This window comes from Pseudochaenichthys georgianus, unplaced genomic scaffold, assembly GCF_902827115.2.
Source record: "Pseudochaenichthys georgianus unplaced genomic scaffold, fPseGeo1.2 scaffold_1267_arrow_ctg1, whole genome shotgun sequence".
NCBI lineage: Eukaryota > Metazoa > Chordata > Actinopteri > Perciformes > Channichthyidae > Pseudochaenichthys > Pseudochaenichthys georgianus.
The window spans coordinates 30001-39394 of record NW_027262177.1 but is presented as its reverse complement, the minus strand read 5'-3'; the positions used below and the strand labels follow the sequence as shown (position 1 = coordinate 39394).

At 49.3% G+C, this 9394-nt stretch overlaps 1 protein-coding gene across 1 annotated transcript in view; it reads right to left on the bottom strand.

Annotated features, from left to right (window-relative positions):
• Window positions 1-1361: 1361 nt before the first annotated feature.
• adgrg7.1 (adhesion G protein-coupled receptor G7, tandem duplicate 1) overlaps window positions 1362-9394 on the bottom strand; it is a 20142-nt gene continuing 12109 nt past the window's right edge. The window contains exons 10-16 of the mRNA XM_034077066.1: window positions 5752-5904; window positions 5561-5673; window positions 5103-5455; window positions 4281-4362; window positions 4049-4207; window positions 3820-3976; window positions 1362-1718 (exon numbers count right to left, since the gene is read on the bottom strand). Coding sequence (XP_033932957.1) covers window positions 1545-1718; window positions 3820-3976; window positions 4049-4207; window positions 4281-4362; window positions 5103-5455; window positions 5561-5673; window positions 5752-5904 — 1191 coding nt within the window. The 3' untranslated portion in view covers window positions 1362-1544. The remainder of the gene's footprint in view (window positions 1719-3819; window positions 3977-4048; window positions 4208-4280; window positions 4363-5102; window positions 5456-5560; window positions 5674-5751; window positions 5905-9394) is intronic.

Here is a 9394-nt window from a genome sequence, read left to right as displayed (position 1 = left end):
TGTGTCAGGTCTTCAGGTGTGTGTCTTCAGGTGTGTGTCAGTTCTTCAGGTGTGTGTCAGGTCTTCAGGTGTGTGTCAGGTCTTCAGGTGTGTGTCTTCAGGTGTGTGTCAGTTCTTCAGGTGTGTGTCAGGTCTTCAGGTGTGTGTCAGGTCTTCAGGTGTGTGTCTTCAGGTGTGTGTCAGTTCTTCAGGTGTGTGTCTTCAGGTGTGTGTCAGGTCTTCAGGTGTGTGTATGGTCTTCATGTGTGTGTGTCTTCAGGTGTGTGTCAGTTCTTCATGTGTGTGTCTTCAGGTGTGTGTCAGTTCTTCAGGTGTGTGTCTTCAGGTGTGTGTCAGTTCTTCAGGTGTGTGTCTTCAGGTGTGTGTCAGGTCTTCAGGTGTGTGTCTTCAGGTGTGTGTCAGGTCTTCAGGTGTGTGTCTTCAGGTGTGTGTCAGTTCTTCATGTGTGTGTGAGGTCTTCAGGTGTGTGTCAGTTCTTCAGGTGTGTGTGAGGTCTTCAGGTGTGTGTGAGGTCTTCAGGTGTGTGTCTTCAGGTGTGTGTGAGGTCTTCAGGTGTGTGTGAGGTCTTCAGGTGTGTGTCTTCAGGTGTGTGTGAGGTCTTCAGGTGTGTGTCTTCAGGTGTGTGTGAGGTCTTCAGGTGTGTGTGAGGTCTTCAGGTGTGTGTCTTCAGGTGTGTGTCAGGTCTTCAGGTGTGTGTGAGGTCTTCAGGTGTGTGTGAGGTCTTCAGGTGTGTGTCTTCAGGTGCGTGTGGTAGTGTCTCTGCTGTGTTAGAGCGCCCTCTGGTGGCCGGCGCTCTCCACATTAAAGGATGGGTTTAAGACGATAAGGATTATTACAAAGACATATTAACACCTTTAATGAACATAAAAAGAACAGTTGACCGCAAATCACCAGAATGAATAATACAGATTTTAAATATATATATTATTATATATGGCCATTTTATACAACCCAAAACCACTGTTGACCATTCATTTAAAATACCGTTAACATCTATTCAAAGAGAAATTCAAACCTTTATTTATTGTTTTTGTTAAAGACCAGTTTATTTTATTATACTTTTGATTTTCACCTCATTTCTAATTAAATGTTCTGTTTTCCTAAAGGGCTCAATGCATTCTGGGAAATGTGGTTCAAAACGTGAATTCATATTACTTTAAATTCACTCTTTGTTTAAATTAAAAAGTACAAATATCTCCAGAAAAACATCAAACATTTTTAAAACTCACAATAAAATAAAAACGAAATATTTTGAGAAATATATTTTTATTTTATGAGGAATATCATGTTTTTAATACATTTCAGACACAGAGATAAAAGAGCCATAACACACTTAAAATCTAATTTAAATTGTTCTTATAATTTAAGATAAGACACTTCATAAAATATACAAGCATTGTATATAACTACAGAACAATACCAACAGAAATCACTGATGTATAAATATCATCAGAAGTGATCCGTACAGGGGTTTCTATTTGTTCTGATCGTCAGGGTTACGCTCTGTCCTCACGTCGGTCGCATCCGCCCGACTCGTCTTCAGGTCACTGGCGGACGTCCCGGTAGGACTCGGTGCTGGACGTCCCCCAGGTCCTCTGCAGCCGGTACTTGTTCTCTTTGAGCTGGATGTTGACGGAGGAGACGAGCTGAAGAGAGCGAGACACGACGGCTCTGAAGGACGGCGTCCGGGCGGTGAAGAGGACGAAGATCTGAAACCCCTGAAACACAAGAAGAAGAAGACGGAGGTAACGCCGAGAAATAGTGTTTGGAGAGACTCAAAGTAGCCGGAGGAAGTGTCCCATGGCTGTCACAAAGAAGGCTGGGACCGTCCACAGACTGCCCTTAACCTTTACCTTAACCTTAACCTTAACCCGACCTGTGTTCCAGGCCTCAGGCTCGAACAGGACCGTCCCAGAACAAAGCACCACATCTTCTCAAAGGGTTACATTAATAACCTGTGTCTCAAAGCAATGATGAACCTGTGAGCTGGATGCAGAAGAGTCACGATCAACAGAGATGTTTTTATTTGAAAGAAAATTCAGATTGAACATAATAATAACAACAATAATAATAATAATAATAATAGTTTTAATTTGTTAGCGCTTTTACAGGTGCTCAAAGACGCTCTACAGATATAGTGAAGGGAGAAGAAAAGGAAGGAACAAGAAATAAATATATAGTTAAAGTTAAAGTCAAATAATTCAAAAGCAATCACACATTGAAAGCCAGATTTAAGAGGTGAGTGCTTTGAAGGAGGTGAGGTCGGTGCCGTCTCTGATGGGTGGGGGGGTGAGTTCCAGAGGGGGGGGCTAACGCTGTGAACCACTTGTGTTCAGTGGCACCGCTCAGCAGCGTGGGTATTACTCGTTGTGGTGGAATACTTTTACAACTCTCTTTTGTTTATTATTAAGCTACAGTGTTGGCCCTTTGTTTGTGCCAGGCTGTTACAATAGAAGCACATGTAACTTACACCTAAACCCAATCTGGGTGTGTTGCTTCTCTTTGGACCCGAGACCAAAGGGAACGTAATACCGTCCAAACATTCTTTCTGACTTCTAGTGAAACTACTTGATGACGGTAAGGTCGACTAAAAGCTTTAGGATCCAAAGTACAACATGTCATCAGTGCCCTGTATCTGGATGGATGCAAACCAAGTGACCTTTGACCTTTAGAGAGATTTAGAAAAAGAAACCTCTTCTGGGTGGGTTTCCATATATCTGGAACCCGTGGTCGATTTTGACGAATGAAATCTCTTTATGACCGCTAGAGCCAATGGAATCTCTTTATGACCGCTAGAGCCAATGGAATCTCTTTATGACCGCTAGAGCCAATGGAATCTCTTTATGACCGCTAGAGCCAATGGAATCTCTTTATGACCGCTAGAGCCAATGGAATCTCTGTATAACTGTTAGAGCCAATGGAATCGAGGGGAAGCTCGACACACACCAACACATGAACCAATGAGGAGCGACGCGTGGCCAAAACCGGAAGCGGCACACCCTCTGGTGGCTACCATTAGCAGCTAACCTTTTTTGCTCCGATTTTTACATCAAAATGGAATGATGGATTATAAATCATTGTTTCAAATCCACAGAAACATTATCAACGTATGGATCAACCGATTCAGCCGCATTGTTTCTCGTTTTAATGCCATCGAACACGTCTTTTGATCAGATTGAAGCTACGGTGAGACGATCTCCCTAGAAGCTCCGTAAAGGTACGTGTTGTGATGTCTGTTTCTTCCCCGGCCGCGAGATCGGATCGCTCAGATACAATACTTAGATAATCTGTGGAGTCTCAGCTTTGATCGGATATATCGTACGTGCAGTCTCGATAAGTGATAAGAGTATCTTCATTTTGAATTCTGTGCTAAAGTGCGCTTAGTGCTAATTCAGAGGCTTGGTATTTCCCTTGTGTTTTGTTTTGGTACAAATGGCTCATATCTTCAGTTAGCTGAGATTCTTCCCGTTAATCTGTCGCTACACATGAATCGTTTCATAAACGTTAAGTAGCCATGGGACACAGTCTCGAAAAAGAACGGTGGGGGAACGGTCCACTGGGGGGACCGCCGTGCTTAGGCAAGGCAAGGCGCTTTACAACAATGAAAGACATTCAGATAAAGGCATTTAAAAACAGTAAAAGATAATAAAAGAAACATGAAAAGATAAAAGTTACAGTGCAGTCTGAGATATGAATAGTTCATATCTCAGAGAGGTTAAAACATAGAAAACGTTTAGACTTGTTCTCAACATGCTACGTGTACATCTGTGTCACCGTGGGCGCTTGGAGCACTTGGAGGTGCTGATAGTGCCTCAGTACCTGTGTGGTGGTGCAGACACAGAACAGCACGCTGAACACCAGGTTGGTGTTTCCTGAGGTGACCAGCACCAAATAGCCCAGAGACCAGGAGACCCCGAGCAGCACCGCCAGAGAGAAACTGATCAGGAACTTCTTCCACAGTGTCCGAGGTCTCGAGCTGAAACATATTTAATATCAATGATTATCATCAGGGAGTTTCTAGTAGTTGAAAAGGTTCCTGTTTTCGGACCTTTTGAGCGCGGCGTCGGTCCGGCAGATGGTCAGAGAGGCCAGCACCAGCAGAGCCACGTTGTAGATTAAAATCAGAGCCACAGGAAGCAGGAAGGCCCAGAACATGGGCTTCCTGAAGTCAAACTGCTTCTTCTTATCAACAGCCGCCAGCCAGCAGCTTCAGGACGAACTGCAGTTAGTTATATAATCAGAATATATCAGTGCATTATAATTATTAGTGATGGACTCACAATTCCTCCTGTCTGTATCCCAGAGGGCTATCTGGCTTGTAGGTGGTGCCCAAAGTGACCGCCATGATGATGGCCGGGACTCCTGGAGGGAGAAAATATATAAATATGTTATCATTCAGCGGGTTTCTGTGGCACTTGTTCAGCAAACAGACCCTGAAGTCGTGCCCCTGGGTATGACTCGTGCCCCATGGTATGACTCGTGGCCCATGGTATGACTCGTGGCCCATGGTATGACTCGTGCCCCTGGGTATGACTCGTGCCCCTGGGTATGACTCGTGCCCCTGGGTATGACTCATGGCCCATGGTATGACTCGTGCCCCTGGGTATGACTCGTACCCCTGGGTATGACTCGTGTCCCATGATATGACTCGTGCCCCTAGGTATGACTCGTGCCCCTGGGTATGACTCGTGCCCCTGGGTATGACTCGTGTCCCATGATATGACTCGTGGCCCATGGTATGACTCGTGCCCCATGGTATGACTCGTGGCCCATGGTATGACTCGTGCCCCTGGGTATGACTCGTGCCCCTGGGTATGACTCATACCGCTGGGTATGACTCGTGCCCCATGGTATGACTCGTGGCCCATGGTATGACTCGTGCCCCATGGTATGACTCGTGGCCCATGGTATGACTCATGCCCCTGGGTATGACTCGTGCCCCTGGGTATGACTCGTGCCCCTGGGTATGACTCATACCGCTGGGTAAGACTCGTACCCCAGGGTATGACTCGTGCCCCTGGGTATGACTCGTGCCCCTGGGTATGACTCATACCGCTGGGTAAGACTCGTACCCCAGGGTATGACTCGTAGGAGCCCCTTACCCCAGCCCAGGGCCATGCTGAACGAGGTCCAGTGAGGAGGCGGGTCTTGGCGCAGCCTCCGGACCAGAAGCACCAGCTGGGTCCCGTACAGGCTGTTCCACATGAAGGTGGCCAGCAGGAAGAAGTGAAGCAGAGCGGCCACCGCAGAACACCACCCTGAGTCCGGATCCACGTGTTCGTCAGAGTTCGGCACGACGTTCCTCTCCGCCTCGACCTCAGGAGCGCCGGACGGGCGGCGGTTCCCCACGCCGGAGAGGAAGGTGAGGATGAAGGCCAGCAGACTGAAGCAGGTGCTCAGCAGAGCCAGCTGGGAGTTCCTGCGACTCGCACTCATCCCAGAGGTCCTCTGAAAACTACTCAACAATCAGGCTTGGTGTATAATCTCTACGGAATAAATCGGTCCCGTCTCTACGCAGCATTACGCTGAAACACTGATGCGAGGAATGGTGGAGTCTTACTTGTCTTTAAGGTGGTGGATTATGGTAATGACCAAACCGAGAAGAGAGAAGGAGAGTCCGACGGTAGAAAGCACCCCGAGGGCTTCTGCGTATTCGTACTCCTCCCTGAAAGACTGAACCAACACCCTCCTTTAGACTCGCTCTGTGCATCAAAGCATCTGCTTTGTGTCATTGTGCAAACTGCTGTTCACCCAGAGAGCAGCGAAGTTGGTGGTGTGGTTACAGAAACATCTCAGCAGTCCGTCCGAGGCGTTCCCCTTCCAGCAGCCATCCGTGCTCCAGTCCTGGAGGTCGTGTTTCCAGAAAACACAGGCGAAGTCGTGCAGAGACGTGCCCTCCACCACCTGCAGCAGGTAAGAACGTATCTAACATGTATCTAACAGGCATGGGCAAACTAAGGCCCGCGGGCCAGATACGGCCCGTTGGGCTTTTGAATCCGACCCGCCGAATATTGGTACAAAATTGTCCAAATGATAAAGACCGCATTCATTTTGCCTTTTTCCTGCAATACACGGCATTTCAGTTGATCCCACTAGATGGCGCACTCTAGACGCATTGACCTTTGCGTCTGGTCTATTCTCTCAGCTGGCCCACTCGGCAACCGGCAAGGTCTAAGAACCAAATACAGTGGGCAACAAAGTGTTTAGCCAGCCACCAGCTGTGCAGGTGCTCCCACTTAAGAAGACGAGGCCTGTGATGTTCCTCCTGGTTCTCTTCAACTAGAGACAGGGGGGGGGGAAGAATCCAGGAAATCACTTTGAAGGATTTTTAATGAATTTATTTTTAATGATGGAAAATAAGTATTTGGTCAAAAACAAAAGTTCATCTCAATCCTTTGTTATTACCCTTTGTTGGCAACGACAGAGGTCAAAGGTGTTCTGCAGTCTCCACCAGGTGTTCACTGGTGCTGGCACGTTGGCCCGTTCCTCCAGCAGACCTCCTCTAGAGCAGGGATGCTTTGGGGCTGTCGCTGGGCAACACGGCCTTTCAACTCCCTCCAAAGATGTTCTATGGGGTTGAGATCTGGAGACTGGCTAGGCCACTCCAGGACCTTGAAATGCTTCCTACGAAGCCACTCCTTCGTTGCCCGGGCGGTGTGTTTGGGATCATTGTCATGCTGAAAGACCCAGCCACGTTTCATCTTCAATGCCCTTGCTGATGGAAGGAGGTTGTCACTCAAAATCTCACGATACATGGCCCCGTTCATTCTTTCCTCTCCACGGATCAGTCGTCCTGGTCCCTCTGCAGAAAGCCCCACAGCCTGATGGTCCCAGCCCCATGTCTCACAGCAGGTGGTCTTTGGAGGCAACTCAGCATTCTTTCTCCTCCAAACACGTCTAGCTGAGTTTTTAACAAACAGTTCTATTGTGGTTTCATCTGACAATCCTCTTCTGGATCATCTGCTCTCTAGCACACTTCAGACGGGCCTGGACGTGTCCTGGCTTCAGCAGGGGACACGTCTGGCACTGCAGGGTTCGAGTCCCTGGCGGCGTAGCGTGTTACTGATGGTAGCCTTTGTTACTCTGGTCCCAGCTCTCTGCAGGTCATGGACTCGGTCCCCCCTGTGGTTCTGGATCTCTGCTCACCGGTCTTGTTTCACTTTGACCCCACGGGGGGAGGTCTGCGTGGAGCCCCAGATCGAGGGAGATTATCAGTGGTCTTGTATGTTTCTTCACACCGAGCTGCTGACCTGTTGCAGATGCAGTCTTCCAGCCTGGTGCAGGTCTACATTGTGTTTCTGGTGTCCTTTGACAGCTCTCTGGTCACAGTGGAGTTTGGAGTGTGACGGTTTGAGGTCGTGGACAGGTGTCTTTTATACTGATAACGAGTTCAAACCGGTTCCATTAGTACAGCTAACGAGTGGAGGACAGAGGAGGCTCTGAGAGGAGGACAGAGGAGGCTCTGAGAGGAGAAGGTGCAGGTCTGTGAGAGGCAGACATCTTGTTTCTTTGGAGGAGACCAAATACTTACTTTACCAATTCATTCATTACAAATCCTACAAAGTGACTTCCTGGATTCTTCCCCCCCCCTGTCTCTCAGAGTGAAGTGTACCAGGAGGAACATCACAGGCCTCTCATCTTTCTAAGTGGGAGAACCTGCACAGCTGGTGGCTGACTGAACACTTTGTTGCCCCACTGTACGTCACGCTTACTTTGGAGGAGTCGAGATGAACCTGAGCAATAACAGTTCATGGCGAGTACAAGTTGTAACGAGCAGTCGCGCTGAGCAAAGTGACAGAACGCGACCACACACCGATAAGACACACTGATATGAAGTCAGGCGACACGAACAGCTCAGTGCGGTTCTGTTCATTCGACCTTAATAACCATCCGGTCACTGGTACTGACCGAGAAGAGAAGAGCAGGCGGCGTGTTCCTGTTGTTCTGTGTTCGTGCAGCTATCGGATGCAACCAATGCATGGGCGACATGTGGCGTCACAAGTCAAATCACAACGAAAACTACGCCGGTCAAATATGCGTGTAGAAAACGGCTTATGCCACAATATGATGCAACAAGTAGCACGATAGCCTGATTAGCTTCGGTGCCAGAGCGTTCGTAACAGCGCTGTGATGCCAGCTTTCAGACTGACACCCATTCACTGACGGGAGATGCATCAGCTGCTGTGTGACAGTCGGACGGGGAAGACCTTCCAGCGGCCGAGAGTCAACAGTAGAGTACACGAGCAGCGCTGCAGCGGGCGCTGACGCAGCTGAGCCACGTTGATAAACGATGCCCCACGGCACTCTGAGGAAGGTACACGGCTGCAGAAGTAGTTCTTTCATGTAATCTGGCATCGTGTGATTACGAACCACCAGACGCAGTCCTCTATCGATGGTGCTGTGAGCGGTGCTGCGGAGAAAACCAGCGTGAACCGCTGTGTGGGTCATAAGAAGGCACGTAGCGGTTACGTCATGACGCAAACGATGACGCGATGACTCACCTTCGAACCGGCATCTGGAACGATGAGTGGACCAGAGACATGAAAAGACGACAATGAGCGCCGAGTGTTTAACGAGGAGTGGGCAGCGAGAGATGTTTCCCCGAAGTGCGACATCAGGCGGTGTTTCTCATTTGCCAAGAAACCGTTGCGGTTTTCAAAGAATACAATATCAGCCGCCGCTTTCCCACCGTCTGCTGCGGGCCCCGAGCCAAGAGGTCTGCCCACCCCTGCTCTAGAACCAGTGGCCTTAGAGGTCTGCCCACCCCTGCTCTAGAACCAGTGGCCTTAGAGGTCTGCCCACCCCTGCTCTAGAACCAGTGACCTTAGAGGTCTGCCCACCCCTGCTCTAGAACCAGTGGCCTTAGAGGTCTGCCCACCCCTGCTCTAGAACCAGTGGCCTTAGAGGTCTGCCCACCCCTGCTCTAGAACCAGTGACCTTAGAGGTCTGCCCACCCCTGCTCTAGAACCAGTGGCCTTAGAGGTCTGCCCACCCCTGCTCTAGAACCAGTGGCCTTAGAGGTCTGCCCACCCCTGCTCTAGAACCAGTGGCCTTAGAGGTCTGCCCACCCCTGCTCTAGAACCAGTGACCTTAGAGGTCTGCCCACCCCTGCTCTAGAACCAGTGACATTAGGACCCTCTAGAACCAGTGACCTTAGGACCCTCTAGGACCAGTGACATTAGGACCCTATAGAACCAGTGACATTAGGACCCTCTAGAACCAGTGGCATTAGGACCCTCTAGAACCAGTGACCTTAGAGGTCTGCCCACCCCTGCTCTAGAACCAGTGGCCTTAGAGGTCTGCCCACCCCTGCTCTAGAACCAGTGACCTTAGAGGTCTGCCCACCCCTGCTCTAGAACCAGTGACCTTAGAGGTCTGCCCACCCCTGCTCTAG